We start from the raw sequence: 19,493 nt of genomic DNA, 5'->3' as shown, positions 1-19,493 counted from the left end.
CTCTAAATGTATGAAATTTTAAATGTGGAACAAATTAGAAGCTGCTCTCTGAGAATACACAGAGATGTTTCTGCAACAATCATTACACAGAGACTGCCACAAATCAGGAAAAAATATGTCTAGCCTTTAATGGAAATCTTTGATTGGCAAAACCAAGATGTTTTCCTCATCACTGGGGTAGCCAATACATCACTATTGTTCATGACCTGCACGTTAAGATCTCATCACATTTGCAAATCTATTAGCCACATTTATTTCCCGAAGATCTTTCCCTCTGAAACTACCAAGCAACCAGAAACTGTGCCCTGATACAAATCCCACGCTCAAGGAGTCACAGGCTGGCTCCAGCCAGGTTACAACAGAGCATCAGTGTGACACAGCTGCCCACGGGAAGGTTTCCTTGGGAGAATTACGAGCACAAAACTGATCCAGCCACAGAGATAACCACAAGTGGCTGCTATTGTCATCTCGGCTAATTACCTCCAGTGCTGCTGCACACCCTCAGGTCTCCACCCAAAAGCAACCGCAAGCAAGAGGAGTATCTTGGAAGAAACAGGCACCGAGGCTTGTTATAACCTTAGCAACAAAGAAGTTGTAAGCATTTTCCTAGCTAGTGCACAGCAAATCACAGAATGGTTTGGGTTGGAAGAGCTAGTTCCTCCCCCTGCCACAGGCCCAGATACTTTCCTCTAGAACAGGTTGTTCAATCTTTTGTTTTCATTAAAAACAGGTTACAATTCAAATACATTTACACATCATCAGACACACTGCATCAAACTCTATGAGAAGGAATTAAAAACAGTGTAACATAATGAGAAAGGTAGAGAATCCAAATGAAAAATTAAATGCAATTTTGGTTTCAACCCTAAAGATTTTGAGTTATTTTACTGCCAAGGTGGTCCTTATGAAGAGAATGGATAATTTTAAGAATTTTTCTACACCCAGAGAAGGCCACACAAAGAGAGCTTTACCTCCCAACACTACTATGACACTGAGCATAAGACTAAGAATCACCAAGAAGAGCAGGATGTAATACAGTATTCAAAACTACAGAGATACGACATTAAGCATAATCATTTAATTATAACTTGCATCTAACTTATCTCAGTGATTTTTCCAGAGCTACTGAAGCTATAGCTAAGTTCTTAAAAAAAAAAAAAAAAGGGGGATAAAATATAAAGCATCACTGAAGAAATTCCAACACTATCCTCTATAATCTCAGAAGTCATCTGGAGTTCACATGATAAATGAAAATATTGTACTATTTCAGAGAAGGACCCGATCGCATATCTTATATAAACATTCTTATGATCATGAAAACAGGGATTCAAAGCTGTGTTTAACTATCAACAAAGCCACATATTTTCATCTGAGTATCCTGAAAACACAATGCAATACAAAACAAAACTCATTTTTTCCCTGTACATTACTTGAATGGCATCAGTCAAAACTTTCATTGCTCAGTTGCCCTGTGACAACTTGACAGATTACAGATCCTATGATTTAACAGAATTTACTCTGCCACCGTACAACTCCAGCTTTTTGGTTTTGAATCCCAATGTAGTTTTCTGTTTCTTCAGAAACTCTGAATGGACAACATACTAAAAAGGTCCATCAGTTCACAATCCAGCTTTATTTCTGATCTACCTTCTTCCAGGTACACTGACACCGAGCCAATAACTTCTTTCGCATTGAGCGAGTATCTTTTAAAAAAACAAAACAAAAACCAAAAAAAACCCCCAAAAAACCTCAAACAAAAAAAAACCCACAAAAAAACCCCAAAAACAACAACAACAAGCCACCAAGCAAGAGTAAACATAAGAACAAAGTTCCAAGAAGTTCCAAAACATACCGCTTAAAGGGTAGAAAAAACTATTACTATTATTTCAAATATGGCCAAGTCTTCAAGTTTCTTAATATTAAAAATCCATTGAATTTTGGTCTGTGTTTCAATTTCCCTGAGTAAAATACACTTTGTCAGTTTTTAAGTAACTCTGGCTGCTCTCCAGCTCCATACTAGACTTTCAACATACTTTTAATAAACTGGAAGCTTGTGTCAATTGTCAGCACCAGGATTAAAAAACCTGCCAATTTATGGTGACTGCAACCTTGGCTGTAACACCCAAAACTTTGCACTATCCTTTCTTTGATTGCCACTGCATCATCCACTTCTCATTAAAACCTTGGTCTCTTCTTGCCTTGGAGGGGGGAAGTCCCCATCTCATGTGCACAACCCACACTGCATTACTGAGGTGCAATAACTGAGGTAACAGCTTACAGGTTTGGGTTTTTTCCCATTTCTTTGATAACGAGCTCCAGCATTCAGTAAGCAAAGGTTATGAACTTCAAGATTTAATTTTAATATGTAACTTTGAAACCCTTCAAGAAACTGGCATCCATTATCAGATTTTTGGTCAGTTCAGGAAATGGATCTGTGAACATAAATCAAGTAAGAACAAAATGCATTTGAACTGTCACTTTTTTAAAACAAAAAACCTCAAAACCAAACCCCTGAATATGCTGGAGGTCATAAGGTGTTCCTGCTTTCCTTCCAAAACTGCAAGCTTTGCATAAGGTACTCAAGAATGGAAAATTCCTTTTCTGACACTGTACATTAAAGCTATCTCTGCTGTTAAAAATGCCTAACTACTCCTAGTCCTGATCCTTCTGCCTCCACTCACAGCCTAACCAGAAAGGGAAATAACTCTCAGAATATCTCAGAAAGGAGACACATTTTTCTAGTGCTTTACTAAAATTTAATCAGCACCTGGACAACTATCATCAAACACTACAAAACATCCCCTAACCTTGCTACTTGCTTGCACTTTTGTCCTCAAAACTAAAGCTGGATGAGATGTTTTAGCTGCATGACTCACAGAGATAGAGAAAAAACAATGTGCTCTCTTGCGTACCAAAATTCACAGGATACTTTTTCAGGTCACAGTTTGTTATGTGTACTCTGGCTTTGAATTAAAAAAACCAGACTGATTAACTTCAAATACAATTACAAAAACATAAAAGTCACAGTTCTTCCTGCAAGCTCTTGAGTTCCTATTCATTTGTATTTAAATTTATGGAATAGAAAATACAGGCATCATTTTGTTGCTCTTATTTACATATGACACCTTTCTAATGAAGTAGTATCTAAGCCATGGTTTTACAAAAATCATCTTGTGTTCTCATCTTACTCCAAGATCCATTTCAGTAATTAACCACAGGTGGTATTAACCACTTCACTAATCAAAGTTGTTCAATGCTTCCATTATGAGATCATATTTTCTTTCAGTGGTTGATGAATTTCCCATAGTTCAATTAGTTAGGCAGAAACTCTTCACTGTACATGTAAGATTCAAATATTGATTTTTCTTACATTTCAGCTGAAATGGTTCACCCAGTTCCAAGAAACGAACGAAGAAATAAAATTATGAAAAGAAATCTTTATGTTAAGAAGTAAAACTGGCAACTACATTTGAAATACTCTTAGTGACCCCTGCTTTAGGGGAAGAAGTTATCAGACAGCATCTACAATGTCATGCCTTATGTCTCTTCACCTTTGGAAGTGCCCAGCTATTAGAAGTCTCAATCAACTGCAAGTCCTGAGAGAAGGTCCTTCACATTTTGTAGGCTTTGGCCTTTAAAGGCAAAACAAGCTTTGGAGATTGGTAAAGAAATAGCATAGTGAAAGAAGCAGGTAAAGAAAGAAAATGTTGGCTATTTAGTGGAATTCAGAATCACTCATGTAGAGAATGACAAGGGAAAAAGACTTTTAGGTAAGAAGAGGTAACACTCAAATGGTTTAAAGGAAATTCAGAAAAGTCTGAGCCCAAGCACCAGAAAGAAGAAGAAATTACAACACAGCCCCTCCAGAACCTGGAGACCAGGTTCCTGAATCGAAACATTCCTTTGGCAAAGGAGATACCTAAACCTACAGGACAAGGTACCCCAGTCACCTTCTAATGCTGAGTCCCACAGGAAAATTAGTTTGGAAAATGCAGTTCAGCTGATAAAATTACATAAATACCACTAGGACATCAGTTTTCTTTTGCTTTTTCTTAAAAAAACAATAAGTAAAAGCAAAAAAAACCCCAAAACTATTACAAGTATATAAAATGTAAAGACCAAATCACTCTGTAAAATGATTTCAGATTTCTGTAATTGTTACATATACACAACTCTAGCCCAGATTCCTTACAACCATGCAGAATAATATGCTAATGCTAAATTTAATGGACAAATAGAATCATAGAATGGTTTGGTTTGGAAGAGACCTTAAAGGTCATCTAGTTCCAAAACCCTGGCCATGGGCAGGGACACCTTTCACTAGATCACATTGCTCAAAGACCCACCCAACCTAGCCTTGAACACTCCCAGGAACGGGGCATCCAGAGTCAACAGATTTAAACAAATCAGAAAAATAAAAAAATATTCTGTGCAAAGTTCAAAAACATTTTTAAAGCAGTAATTACTAGCAGCATGGTATTGAAAGGTATAAAATCAATTTTCTTTAGTATCAAAACAAGAGGCCCAAAAAACTTCATCGAAATTTCTCCAAATTCAGAAGAAAACTTGGCCATAAAAAAACTGCAGCCAGCATCAATCAAATGGAACAGAAAATTCCAAAGTTTTAGGCAAAGAAGTCCCTATAAGAGATGCAGACCCAGCTATAACATGTCATGACTTAATTTAGTGCTGATTTAGCAAACATGCTCTCCTAAATAACTAAATGTCAAGTATTTTTTGGTAGTCAAAAATAAAACAAGGCAAAATAGTTTTCTTTTTACAGTGATATTAATAATAGTTATGCCCATTCTGTCCTCAGAAGAGAGGTGAACACATTTTAGATTCAGACTGCTTGTTAATGAAAATTCAAAAGTTAGGAAACAAAAGATAATTATTTTCAAAATTATTTTGGTACTTGAATTTCATTTTCACTGGAAGTCAGCTGGACTAAAGCCTGTTAGTCACTGCAGAGCATGTGACTGTATACCATGATATTGCCACTCCCTGCTGCTCATCTCCACTCCCTCTAATCAGTTAATTAAATTGCTCGTGCAACATTTCCCCAGTCAGCTTTCAGCAAAATAAACCAGGTTGCTAAAGACTCGATGTTTGCAGCAGTGGATTTAAGGTGGAGCCTACACTAGCCCAACACCTTGAGGCTGAAATGCAGGGTGATGGCACCAATTGACACAACACAGACAGTAGCCTCCAATTACTGCTAGTAATGTGCAGACAAACTAAACTTTTTTATTTTGTCTGCAGCTAGAAGAAAACATGCACATGCTCCCCTCATTCTGCTGAAACTTGTATGTTGTGCTATCACCTTAGACAATTGATGAAACCATCATCAATCTTCATCATTGACAGTATCTTTCTATTAGAGAGCTGTAAGTGTGTCACAATCACCAGAAATTGAAGAAAATTCAAGTGGTCAGCAAGGATGCATTTTGGCTACAAAAATATATTTCCATATGAAGTTTTATTATCAACAATTGTTTCAAATGGCTGGCTGACCTACTATTTAAGTAGTCCACACTCTGGGGTTTTTTTGCCTCGCACTCAGGTGCTGACTCACCTCACTCCATTCATCTCTTCTACTTTCTGAAGCACCAAAAGCATCTGTGCATTTTGGCTAAATACTGGGTTTAATTTTGTAAACACAGACCTAACTGTACACTTCGGTACATTACTTATGATGAACATTGTAGATAAAACAATACTTGTGCTTGTGTCTACTGTGAAGAAAAATGAACAGAATAACAAAGCTGTAGCCTTTTGACACAACTCTGTGTACCCCAAGGGTTTTCAAATGTCTGTTTTCTAGGTCTTAACAGAAAGACTAGAAAGTTTTTGTCACTAATATTTCAGCCCTTCTGCATCGTGTCTGTTTCATGAGAAACAAGACTTCTGTGAAATAGTATTAGTTCTATTCATCACAGAGGCAAAGCAGACACAATTCCACAGAGGTACATAAGCAACCCATGGCAAAAGAGGTAATTAATTTACTAGATCTCCCAATTTTCAATGCAGTGAATTTCCAGTTCTTTGCTCGGAAGGGCTCTGTGATGAAGCTTTGCCAACTCAGAGCCCTTACTGGCTTCAAGGGAGCAAACAACCACCAAAGAGCCACATGCATCTTGACTTGCATATTCTGATCACCGGCATCTTTGACAGAACAGGTCACAGCTACAGTATTTGTTCAGATGATGATTTCCTGAATCAGACAGAAGACATGCAGTTGAGCAACAAAAGACCTGTCGTGCACCCCTCCCTACCAAGAGACTGAGTAATTGCAGAAACTCCTCAGGTCTCCAAGGTGTCAGAAAAGGCACGGCCCTACTCCCTGCTCTTGATAGCTATCTTCCACAGCAGTCAGGAAAAACACCAAGTTCCCAGAAGGTAATAAGTGTAGGAAAATACTTATTTTACCAATATATCACTGGAGTTTCCATTTTATAAGTAGGGAAGCAAATTGTTTTATGTTACCTTTTATAAGACGGGATAAAGGGAAAAGAATAAGAAGTACAAAAGTTCTATTCTAAGAATACATAATTTAAAAGGGGAGAAATTACCTCAGAACTTAAAAGCTGTGTTCTACCAATTTTTTGAAATTCAGGAGAAGCATTATGACATGAGAGTTGCAATTAAGAGAATTATTTACATCATATCTCCCACAAAACAAGATACTGTTTTTTAATTTTACAGGAGCCTTTCTATTTGGAAATAAAGGGACTTGACCAAAATAGTTATGTAAGAAAAATATTAAAAACTGTTCATAAAAGCTGTTTTTTAAAGCATACAGTTCTCTTAAGTCTTGAGTTAAACATAATTATTGTTTTGAATAGTTAACAGACACATGAAGCTTCAAGTTTTCCCTGCTATCCTAAAATTCTTTCCACATATAAACACCCAATAAAACACTACTTTATGTCAACACAGCATGTTTGTATCTTTCTTTTACTTGAATGAATGGATGTGAAATGGATGTTTTGCTATTCCATTAAAAAAACCCTGCAAATGTTTCTGCTGAAAATCTAATGTTCTGCTTTCTTCTGGGTCAACAAAACATGTATTTGTAAAGAAAAGAAAAAAATTTGCAATACTGTAATTATTGCATTATCCAGAATCCAAATACTCATCAGGAGCTGTATAATTCACTACATCAGATATCAGCCAGCTAAACACCCACAAGCCCATTTTTGCATGTAATTTGTTTAGGAAAATTAACACACTGATGACTAACTGACACTGTGTAGGAAGCACTTCACTTCCTTTGTCATTAAATCATGTTTCTATGATACTATCCTAAAATACTAGAGTATTTTAATGAAAAATGCACAGCTTCCAAATAAAGTATTGCTATTCCCAAACAGTATTCACTGTATCAAATCAGAAGCTTATTTCCTAAAGAATGCTGACTACTTTATATGTATTTGGGAAACTGGGAGACACTGCTTTATTTCATAATTTATGTGGAAGTCTTCAAAGCAACTGTGTAGCAAAGAATGTTTTATCTCAAGAGAGAGAAAAAAGTCCAAAACAATCTGTTTGTATAGCTTTGTGAAGTTTTTTGAGAAGAAGCATATTTTACTGAAGAGGAAAAGTACTGAAACTGCAATTTCAAGTACAGCAGTAGGTACCTGTGCATCACTTCTAAACAAATTTACTGAACTTTCATGCTCCCCATTGACAGATCCCTCCCTCCTTCAGCTATCCAGACTTGACTGCAACTCCATTACAGAGAGAATATTCTAGAAGGACTGAGGATGAAGAACTTGTTACTCTAAATTTAAAAATTTTGGCCATTTTAAAAGGCTCTGGATATTTTTTCAAGTAAGTTTCACATGGATCTTTTTTCATTAAAAAAAAAAACAAAACAACAAACCCAAACACTCAAAGCACAACTTCTAATGAAGTTCATGCATTTCCATTATTAAAAAAAAGCTTAGTTCCAGTAGGTTATGCTGCAGTTTCCACAAAATCAAATTGAATTCACCCTACACACATCAGCAAAAGCATTCTTAGACTCGCTGCCAAACTGCTCAGAGATGCCTCTCTGCTCTTACCAGAACATTAAACATCAGTTGTTGTAGATTACACAAATGCACAGCTAAAGTCTAGAGTATTTTCTGTGCAGTGAGTACAGAAATGATCTAAAACTTATAAACATGATTGACAGAACAGCAAAGAGCCTGGAGCAAAGAAAAGATCCAATAAAGCCACCTACAATCACAATTATAAGAACACCCTCAATCATGATCCATTTTCCCTCTGAAAGGTCACTCAGCCAGAGAAATGACTGCAAGATTGGATGAACCTGCACTGTTACTAGCTATCCAAAGGGATACAGCCTCTCAACACTGAAGAAGATTTCCCAACTATGTTACCCATTTCTAGCTTCCAGACACTAAGATTTGGCCCATCCTTTTTTGTACCATCTTGAAAAACAGGCCACTCTACATCTTAAAAAAAAAATCCTCATTATTAAGTACAGTTCTTCAGAAAATCTGTATCTAAGAAATGTGATAATGTGTTTCCTAGCTCATATATCAGTTAATAGATATTTCTAAGCAAGTAAGAGGAATTTAAACATTTCAAAGAACCTAACAATTTAGAAATGGACAGATTTACATGGAGAGAAAGCAGGGCTGGTGGCAGAGGGGAAGTCTTCCTTTCTAATGGGGTAAGGCAGGAGAAGTACAGGGACAGGATGTGAGGCATTCCCCTCAGTGCCAGTACTACTGAGCTTTTGACTAAACAGCTCAAACCTTTCAGTAGATTTTGACATTTCATCAGGGTTTGGAGGAACTTTGAAATAACCACCTCTTTTCTATCATCAAACACTCAGCTCCATCTGTTTCTACTCTAAGAGTCAACCCAAGAATTGTGTACCTGACAAAAGCTATTTGGTTTCTCAAAGCTGCAATTTGCTGCATTTCCAGCATTTACCAGCAAGCTGGCTCTTTCTTCCTGGGGGAGTCCAGCACACCACAAAGACCTTCAGATACACAAGAAGGCCACTAAAAACCCCCCCAAAAATCATGTGGCAGATGCCATTCTCTTATCTGCAATAAGAGATCTGTGCTTACCAAAAATGCCCTGAATTATTCAGAGACTGAACGCTAATACTGTATTAATTTACGGAGAGAGGAAGGAGGTTCTCTCCTAAGTTCATAAATGTTGTCCTTGGTAGGTAACAACTCTCCCCTGATCAGCTTGATAAACCAAAATGAAAAGCTATGCTCAGAAACAATCAGAGAAATAAACTCTTAAAAAATATTTTAGGTATAGGCACACATGCACTGCAAATACAGAGATGTTCTTGCTCAGTAATATTTCACCTTACTACAGGCACCCACGGAAGATCCAGGCATGTGCTGAGGAACCAGGGGCTTCCTCAGATTCTCACACAGTTGACAGCAAGTGGCAGGCACCTCCAGAAAGCAATTCAGAACACTTAAGTCCTGCCTAATTTAAATACTACAAAATACTTTTCAAAACTATCTCCTTCTAGTAAACATTCATCTTAAACCCAGATGAACACCAGTGGTAGTCTCCTGCTTGGCAAAACATATACAGAGGGTACAAACACATTCAGAAGTCCATCAAGTTGATTTCTGAAAACTGATTCTAGTTCAAAACTTTGTAGACTATTCCTGTCACAATGAATTCATTTAAACACTAAGCATTCAGTTACTCATTCCAAAAACCTTACATTCTCTCTTGCTTGTGTATGACCATATCTGTGAAGTTAAGAGTACAAAAATTACAACTCCCAATAATTCCCCCCAGAATAGCGATAATATTCTTGGAGAGGGTATGAGGGGATAAGGAGAGCACAGCATACTTCCTGCATAACCCTTAAACTGAAAATAAACTTAAACTTAAACCCATAAACTGAAAGTATTATGCTACATGGAGTTAGAAAGCTTCCAAGATTGTTTCTTACCTTAAAGATAAGCAACCTACCCCACACACACTCCAAAAAAAGCCCCCAAAGTAAAAACAAGCCCAAACCCAAAAGTGCAGAATTATTTTAAGTTTTGTAGAGAGACATCAATACCAAATAGGTTCAAAATAAACAGCTGAAAGCAAGTCCTCATAGATTAAATGAAGTCTTAGTATAACTGCATTAATTTTTACTTTACCTATGAAAATCTGCATGCACTATATCTCTTAAATGCACAGCAAGTAAAAAATCTCCTTAATATCTAGGACCTGTCTCAAACTTCTATGACAAACTGACCCACACAACTAGATCCATATACATATTACTTATTCTATGTATAGATTACAAGTGCATAGGAAGACTAAATACAAATAGCTTTTCTTAAGAAGAAAGAAGCTCACATGTAATAAAATACTGCCTTTGTTACTACCAAACAGTTGTTTCCTCTAATCTATTCACAGCCACGTTTCAATTCCCATTTACCTTATTCTTTCCACATTCCCATACTTTAAACACTCATTAAGCAGAGAGCACACAATGAATCAAGGTCTGCAGATAAAAATAAGTACAGTCTATTGAGTAACTGAGTAAAGCATATGTAGCATATGCATAAACACCACACATACCCACACTGGTTTTCCTCTTAAAAAAGAAACAAAACCATAAACATGATGGATATCTAGATAATAAATTGCATTACTGGCAAATCTCTGATAACAGTAAGCAACAACTAGAGGTATCTTGCAGATCTCTTATTTCCACACTGATGTCTATGAGAGCATCCAAAATTCATACTGAAAAGCACACATTAACATATGTATGAACTAAGAACCAGAGAAGTTTAAATTGTCCTTTAAACAGACCACACATTCAAACAGTCAATCCAGCTCTCTCACTCCTATTGCAGTAACTATTCCCACAAAACACACAATTCTTCTGGCAGACTCCACAGACAGGAATGATTCTGTTTGTGTTTTCTTTCAAACTAAAAAATCATGATAAATTTGACAGTTTTTGCCCAAGTAGCTGAAAGAGGGAAATGCAGAGGAGATAAAAAGCAATTTGGAACCAACCAGTATATCCAAGACTTAGAAGTTCACTTGTTGTAACAAAGTTTCTTAGTTCTGATTTTAAACAGCACTCTGAGTCCTCTGGAAGATTTTTCCCCTGAAATGTAGTGTGAAATGCACAAAGGAAGACTGCAATTTCAGTACTGCAAGTTTACACCATTAAACCCCACTCTCACGCTCTTTGACTGCTAAGCACCTAACTCAACTGACTTGAGACTTCTGAAGTCACAAGCCTTTAAACTATCCTTTCATTTCAATGCCTTACAGTTTTTAGATCACAGGTGGCAATATCCAACATAACTTTTAAATGCAATTTCCAAAACTGGTGCCATTTCAACTGTTAAAGCCCTCGCAAAAACAAAACAAAACAAATCACCAAAAAAACAAAACAAAAAACCCAACCAAACAAACAAAAAAAACCCCTGCAAACCCAACCTCCCAAGCTTCAGACTTCCACACCACATATGAGGGTGGTGGTCTCCACCATTCTGCCAGTCAATTAACAGTCATAATAAAGAGATCATTCACTAGCTGTTAAAGCACTGAAATCGAGACCATTCCCTTCATCAACCAGCTTACCAAATTAAAAGCAGTAAGATCTTCCTGCATCAAAGCAAGCCAACTCCTCTCTTCCAGTAATAGAAACCTAGGATCTAATAACCAGACTCCAAGGAAAGCACCACCCAGAACACTCTCTACAGCATTGAAAAAAAATCCCAATTTTTTACATATTTGGCAGGGGGGGAAATATAAATAACATTTATATTTCCCCCCCTGCCAAATATGTTAAAAATTGTACATTATACTATTTCAAGCCTAAAACATTCGTTTTAAACACATTTCCTAGTACTTCTCAACTATCAAATTGAGCAACACAAAAAGATCCAACTCAGACCATAAGCCCATCTTGCAAGATAAACTGAATATACATTTCAAAAGAAACACAGAACATGATCTGATACATTCTTCCAAAATTGTTCACTAATACACTTGTTAAAATTCTGACACATACAGGTCAGTAATTCTACTTGGGTTTGATGACCAAAAGAAAATGAACAGAAAACAAAACAGAATGAATAATCCTCCATGTATTATCTTTCTAGAAGTGAAGGAAGTGAATGAAACTTGTTGGGATACGAAGACCTAGATTAGAATTCTTTCTTGGCCACAGTACAATGCCTCCTAAGAACTTATAAATCAGCTATTTACACAAATGGCTGCATTTAAGTTGAAGCAGTCAGGAATTTCACAGGATTACTGCTAAATGCTGGTTTATCTGGACATCAAACTTCACAGCCAAATTTAAGAATTGTTAGTGTCTACAAAGGGTGCAGCTGACCTCAAACACCTAACTTGGGGGAAGAAACTGGCATTTGTGTTCGATTAGGTCTTTCTTTTTTTTTTTTTTTAATTTGTATACAGTATCAATAAAGCTCTTTTACACCCTAAATATTGTTGCAGTATGGTGATGCCAGTAATTGCTTTTAGTTACATGTTTAAGGCCAAAGAATAAAGAATTACCTAACTAAAACAGCAATCACTTACTACTGAAACAACAAATTAATACGAGTCACATGGAGAAGTCTTACAGCCAATAAATAGAGAAGTATTTCTTTATACAATTTAAATGATTGTTAGGTTAAAAAAAATACAATTCACACCTAACCACAGACAGGAGCACATTAGGAAAGTGCAGTGGAATAAAGAAAATAAAAGTTCTGAGTCTGATACTCCTTTTTAAAAGGCAGCACCTCCAGCTGGGGCATGAATTCAGCACTGATTCAGGAGACAAGAACTCTATCTACTAAATCAACAACAAAACTTCTTGCAACAGTCCAGGTTTCACTTGGAAATCTTGCTGAAATACCAGCCAAGCTCAGCCTTGATTAGACTGCAATGAGCTCATAGCTTGAGGAGGTATAGCTGTGGGCTCTTGTAAAGCTGATACTAAAGAGAAATTCATTTAAATGATACATCAATCTTTCTTGAAATGCATGAACTAGAATGTTCTCATATTTATTAATGTAATATGGATAAAGCTGACTGCAGAACAACTTCAGAGTTCTTAAGGATATTGTTAGTACAGGAAGTGAAATGACTCTCTACCCACCACCCACAATCATAGTATGATTGACACTGCAAGTTGGGCATCTCAGATAAGAGCACTTTTAAAGTAAAAGTAATCAAGATAATGCAGCTATGGGAGATTTTAAAGAGATTCACTCTTGAGCACTCTGACTCTTTATTTTCATTATTTCCAATAAGACCTCCCTCTTCAGATGTTGTTTCTTTAAAAAAGAGGAAAATACAAACTGAGGCTCCTGAGACTTCTAATTATTGTCCTCTAAGTTCTCATTTCACCTTTTGTTGAAATATGCATGCTGCCATAAAAAGCAAGTCCTTTCTTTTAAGATGTCAAATTAGGCAAGAACAAGCTGCCTTTGGGCAATTTTTTTTGGAATGTTATCACACACACATGCAGAGCTCAGAAAAAATGTAAAGTATTTTTTTAAAGGGACATTAAAAATAATGGTATGCAACACAGTGACAATGCTAAAAGACTTTTTTCTTAAATATTAGCAACACCGTTTGCACTTGGGTGGGGCAAGCTTTAGACGACCAGCTATGTTTAAAGATCGAGCAAGCTGTATCATGCACCATTTTTCTCTGTACCTATTGCAGCAATAAAAAAAAGGGCAAGGGAAAAAAAAAATTTAAAAAGGCTTGCGCCTGGCAGGTGAACTTGATACTCTGCCTACCTGGTTCTATTTCTGGACTATTTCTCCAAGTCTTGTTTCAGGTACAGAAAGAAAAGCTACTGTGAATGGGGAAATCTGCCCACCCTAAAAGTGCTGGGCACCAGCAGTGTGACTGTGCACTGACCTCTCCGGGGCAAAGCACTTCCCTCACGGCATCAATCATGGAATAGTTTGGGCTGGAAGGCACCTTTAAAGGTCATCCAGTGCAACCCCGCTGCAATGAGCAGGGACAAAACTCCAACAGCTGAGCACACACTTACACCTCTGGTAAGGCTGGATACATTTTCTCCTCTTTAGCTTGCCTTGCTTTTTCTGATTATTGGCAGTTTGGTGGATCAAAAAGTTGTTCTTGTTTTAATTGACTTAATTTCTAAAAAATTTCCAAGTAGTACTTGCTGCCAGTATTTGCCCTAGACTCCCCCCATGATACACCTGTAGTAAAAAACTTCCCTTCCTAACAGCAAGTGAAATAGCCACACAAGCAGAGAAATGGAGAAGTGTATTACAAAGTGCTGAAAAGTGAACACCATATATTTACTCACGAATTTTTCAGTTACAGTATTTTTTGGTGATACTTCTCCGGCAGTTGTGCCATATATGCTAAAGAAAGTGGCAAATATTTACAAACACAGACTTCTCAGCATTTACATAAAGGTGCAACTTTCTTCAAAGGCTCATCTTGCTTTTGAGACTGTAAAAGCGCAGAGACAAGCAGAATTTTAGAAATCCCCCTTAAGCAGCTGCTATCTGAGACTCCATTCACACCTTGTCACATTCCTTGAAGAGTTGGCAGTTGTCGTCATCCACCCTCACTTCCCCAGAGATGCTCTGGACTAGAGTGAGACAGAGCTTTATAGCCAGCTAAGGCTGAAGCACAGATTCAATCCACAAAACCAGGAGTTTTTCCACAGCTGTCCTGAAGGATTTAGTCCACTGGGTTTTCCTGGCTCTCCCACTGACCAGCCATCAGTCTTCTGAGAAGGAAGGACACATGCCACAGAGAGAAGCACTGGTGAAACGGCATCTCCTCATCCTGGCAGTCCAATGATCCTCACTCAGGAGCAGGGTAACAAGTTCAGAGCTCTCTTCAGCTGAGAGGAGACAAACCTTACATCTCCTGCAAGGAGGGACTGTTTTAACCACTTTTAAATTATTCTTCCCACCACTAGAAGCAGTACAGTAAAAAAACCAAAACACCATGATGGGTGGGCCAAATTAAGGTGGAAAATTTTGCAGCTAAAAAATCATAGTTCTGGGCACACAAGTTTCAGTCCCTGGTTTCAAAACTATTTCTATACCACTGTATCCAACAACAGCAATTAAAAATATACTCCAAAATTTAGACCCAAGGATCCAGGTTCCCCTCTTATTCCTAGGACTGTACGGATGGACCCAGATTGCTCTTCCACAGAGCAGCACAGTTGTGTGATTCCACTTAATTATTCCCTTGCAACAGACCCAGTTTAAAAGGTTCCCAGGCACAGACACTTCTCTCCACATACCACTGCCACATCCTCATGCCACAAATATTTATGCCTGTTACTTAATACCTAGGTAACATTATGAATAAGCATCACTGATCAGTCTTTAGATGTAGCACTTATTAGCCACTACCAGAAAGGTGGAATTATTTGAATTGGAACTTAATAGCTAGTGCATATATAGTAAAATAGCTCTGTTCTCCTTTTCTCAAATGCTCACAGCTTTGCTGTTCTCTAATTCAGGACAGTGGTAAGCAGCCAACACTCCTGCAGTCATTTTTCAGCCTATACATCTGACACTGACTGCTGTTCCTTGAAAAACAGCACTAGGGAAGTGATCTAGAAACAGATGGTTTGAAAAGTTCTCACTGGGAAAGTTCATAACACAGTTGTTTCAAGGGTGGGAGAAGGGAACCAACTAGAAAACTCACAACAAAACCAGATGAAAAATAAGATTAGTGTAATTTCTGTTGTGGATAAACCAGGACTTGTTGACCTCTGACACTCTCTGGCACTTTCAAAATGGGAACAGGCAGAGTCTGGAGGTCTTGGAGACAAAAGCATATATATAACTTTCTGACAGATCTTGAGCAAAATGTGCTTTGCTAATGTGACTTCTTTTTCACTACAACATATGGATCTATTTTCATGTGCTTTCACTGTGCAACATGAAAGCTGTCTTAACTGCAAAAACCAACAATTACTGAGAATGGGGGCTCTTAAGTCAAAACACATCCAGATGAAAAAGAATTTCTACAAAACGTGAAGCATTCCTTTTAACTTGTGTCCAGCACACTGAGAGTAAAGCTGTAAGCATACAAGGACAAGAAAAAAAGAAAAGGAAAGGAAAAAAAAAACACAAAAGAGAAAGAAGGCAACCAGATAGTGCATATATACCCAAGCATGTCTCTCTACCCCGTGCATGGATTTGGTCACTACCCACAAGACCTTTTTGTTTAAAGAAGAAGGGACAAACAAAAGGCTATCCTAATTACTTAGAATTTGCAAGTGCAACGGCAGCGGAGGAAACAGCCTCGGAGCCGCGAGTTTCAGTCTCCATGCCCTCCTGCGCCAGGAGCCCGGAGGGGAAGGAGGGAGGGACCAGCCCAGCAGAGGGTTTCGGGTCCCGCAGTTACCAGCGCCCACAACGACGGCGCCGGCTTTTTACTGGGGCGTACGAGCGGCCAGAAGCGGCGGCTCAGAGCCGCCACGCTGCCTGCACCCAGCAACCTGTTGCCCCCAGAGCTGCCGGGATGAGCCCCGCACGCTCCGGTACCGCTCCCCGGGCGCTGGCGGCGGCCGTGCGGCCCCGGAGCGGCCCCGGCCCGGCGGCACCTGCGCTGGGCGCGCTGCCCCGCGGTACCTGCGCCCCGGGCTGCGGGCAGGCGGCGCGGCCGGGCTGTCACCGCCGCGGGCACGGCAAAATGGAGCCGGCCGGACCCGCCTCCCCCCCGCCCGGCGCCGCTCACCTTGGTGATGATGAGGGGCTCCCCGTGCTCCCGTCCGCCTTTCACCGTGAAGCCCCAGGGAGCCCCGCCGGTCAGCTGCACCTCCACCAGCTTGTAGCCCTCAGCTGCCCGCTGCTCCACCATCACCATCACGGGCCCCGGTTCCACCAGCCCGCCGCCGAGCCGTGGGTCGCCGACGGCCAGCCGCTCCCGTCCGCCCCGCAGCCCCACGTCCTCCATGGAGCGCCCGTCGCCGCCGGGGCTGGCTCGCCTCTGCCGGCCGCTCCCCGGTGCGCGCCAGCCGGCGGCCGCCCGCGGAGCCACCTACCCGCCCCGCAGCGCCGGCCGGCCCGGCCCCATCGGCGGCGAGAGAGGGCTGCTCCGCCCGCCCCCTCCCCTTCCTCCTCCCCCGCAGCCCGCGGTATTGTCTCACGCCGAGGCCGGAGCCCGGCGGCGAGGAGGGGCGGCACCAACTTGTGGCAACTTGGCGGCGGGGCAAATGCCGCCGAGTAACGCGGGGTGCTGGGAGGAGCGCGGCGGGGAGAGGCGCCCCCGCCTCCCCTTCGCCTCGGAAAGAGGACGAAAGCCGCGTTTCACCAGCGGGGCAGCCGCTCGCCCCTCCCAGAGAGCGGCAGCCCCGCAGCGCGGTCCCCCGGCCGAGGAGGAGGGGGGAGAGGGGAGCAGCCCCGGGCCGGCCGCCAGACAAAGGCAGCAGCGAAAAGGTCCGTGAGCCCCGAGTCACCCCGCGGCTGGGCCCGGGGCCGTGCCCGGGTCACCCCACCGCACGCAGGGGCGGCCGCGCCTCCCCTCCGCCCCCGTTCCCAAACAAAAGCGGCGAGCAGGTGGAGGGTGGGGTGAAAGGGCAGCCGTGAAAGAAAGACCCGGCCCCCCGTCCGGGCAGGGACGCCCCGCCTCCGCCGTGCCAGGCGGCGGGGGGCCGGGGCCGGGGCTGGGAGCGCAGAGGGGGCCGGCTCTTGCCGGCTCTTCCCGTCTCGCCGCGGTGTTCGGGGAGGGGGAAGCCGGGCAATGCGGGGGGCAGGTCAGCGGGGAGCCGAAGGAAGGAGGAGCTTTCCGCCGGCCCCTCCCGGCCCGCGCTGCCTCCACCACCTGTGGGGCGGGAGGGGCCGCGGGCTCCGGGCCGCGCTCTCCCGCCCGGCCCCTCTAGCGGCAGCCCCGCGGCACCGCCCGGCCCGGCCCGGCCCGGCCCGGCCCCCGCCGCCACAAGGGACGGGCCGGGCCAGGCACTGGCAAGAACCGCAGGGAAACACAGGTGAAGCTTTCAGCAAAGAAATCCAATAGAGAGGAGATTTGGAGTCCCAGATTTTTAAAAAAGTTTGATGGCAGAGTGCGAGGCAGGACTAGAAGTGCTAATCTGAAGGCAAATCTTGGATGGGAAATAAATGCAGGGTTTGGGTTTGCCTGATGCCTTCTCTGAGTTAGTGGTGAGGCTGGGAGTGAAATACTTATCGAGATTGAGAATACTTTTTTTGCAATTCTCGATGTTTAATTGAATCACTTTATAGGAGGTTTCAGTGCCTTAAATCAGGACCAGGCTTGAGTACCCCCAGTGTGCTAACACACAGTCCTCCTTGGCATTTCACTGAAAGACTAGTGAACCTCAAGGTACTTTTTCATGTGATGAGCTGTCTCATGGAGGTGCCTGGTTATATGCAGTGGGATTTTACGGGTTTGTGTGATGATGTAACAGGTCACATATTTTGCGTTCTGAAAGTGAATCTCGGGACATTCTGATTATGTGGTTTGTTCCTCTAACTCCTGTTTCAGTTGGTTTATTTCTAATAAAACTCTCCTGCCTCAAACTAAACTTTTTTTTTGTTTCTTTTTTCCCCCCCCACAGTACTTCTAGGATTAGCTACAGGATGTTTCTTCAATACCTAAAGAAAACTTTGGGTTCAGAACACCTGAACACCTGAGGTGTCAATCCCAGCAGCAGATTGGAGAACATCTAGAAAAAAGAAAAATATATGATTAGGATGATTGTTGTGATTAAGGGACAGAAGGAATAGTGGAGGGGGTACTCAAACTCATGCATTCTTTTATGAGAATCCTGCAAAATACAAACCTTATACCAAACCTAGGTATTGCATCAAGTTATTTAAGGTCTCTAATGACTCACAGATCCTCAGTGAGATTTTTTTCTGCAATTATTTTCTGTCATATAGGCAAGTAGTTTTCCCCATGTCCTGTCTCTAATTCTTGGAATCTGAAACAAAGTCTTCATTTATGTTTGTGTAACACATATTAAGTTGTCCTCATAGCAATGTGTACTCAGTAACATATAGCTGGAAGTTTTAAGGAGCTGCAGTATGCAATTTGTTTTCTGTAAGTGTGATAATGAAAGGAAGATACAGAATAATTACTTAAACTTTAGTGTATCCCCAAGTAAGCACATTGAAATGAAAATTAAATAGCTCACATCACTAATGAGAAGAGCAAACACTACTAGCAAAAAAATGTCTTCTCTGTTTATATCCCACCTTTTTCAACTGCCAAACATTAATTCTTCATCTTGAACATTTTGTTGTCCATAGAAATTCAAGATTTACATTACTGTTCTGGCTTTTAGAATAGGTCTTAAAAATTCAGTATTGAAGCATGATGAAGAAATCTGAGCACAGATTTTAAAACTGGAAAATCTAGAACCAGGAACTGGCAGCTATTGAAAACTGTCAAATTCTGCTACTGTAATTACATCAGTGGAAGACATGGACACATAGCTCTTGGGAAAGCAGTTGCCTAAAGGAGGCATTTTGTTCTACAGAATT

At 40.9% G+C, this 19,493-nt stretch overlaps 1 protein-coding gene across 1 annotated transcript in view; it reads right to left on the bottom strand.

Moving 5' to 3' along the window:
- Nucleotides 1-16,947, bottom strand: part of SHROOM2 (shroom family member 2) — a 116,116-nt gene extending 99,169 nt beyond the window's left edge. The window contains exon 1 of the mRNA XM_066545345.1: nucleotides 16,729-16,947. Coding sequence (XP_066401442.1) covers nucleotides 16,729-16,947 — 219 coding nt within the window. The remainder of the gene's footprint in view (nucleotides 1-16,728) is intronic.
- Between the last annotated feature and the right edge of the window lie 2,546 nt (nucleotides 16,948-19,493).

This window comes from Molothrus aeneus, chromosome 2 (genome assembly GCF_037042795.1).
Source record: "Molothrus aeneus isolate 106 chromosome 2, BPBGC_Maene_1.0, whole genome shotgun sequence".
Taxonomy (NCBI): domain Eukaryota; kingdom Metazoa; phylum Chordata; class Aves; order Passeriformes; family Icteridae; genus Molothrus; species Molothrus aeneus.
The sequence above is the reverse complement of the archived record's forward strand: the minus strand, read 5'-3'. Positions and strand labels throughout refer to the sequence as shown.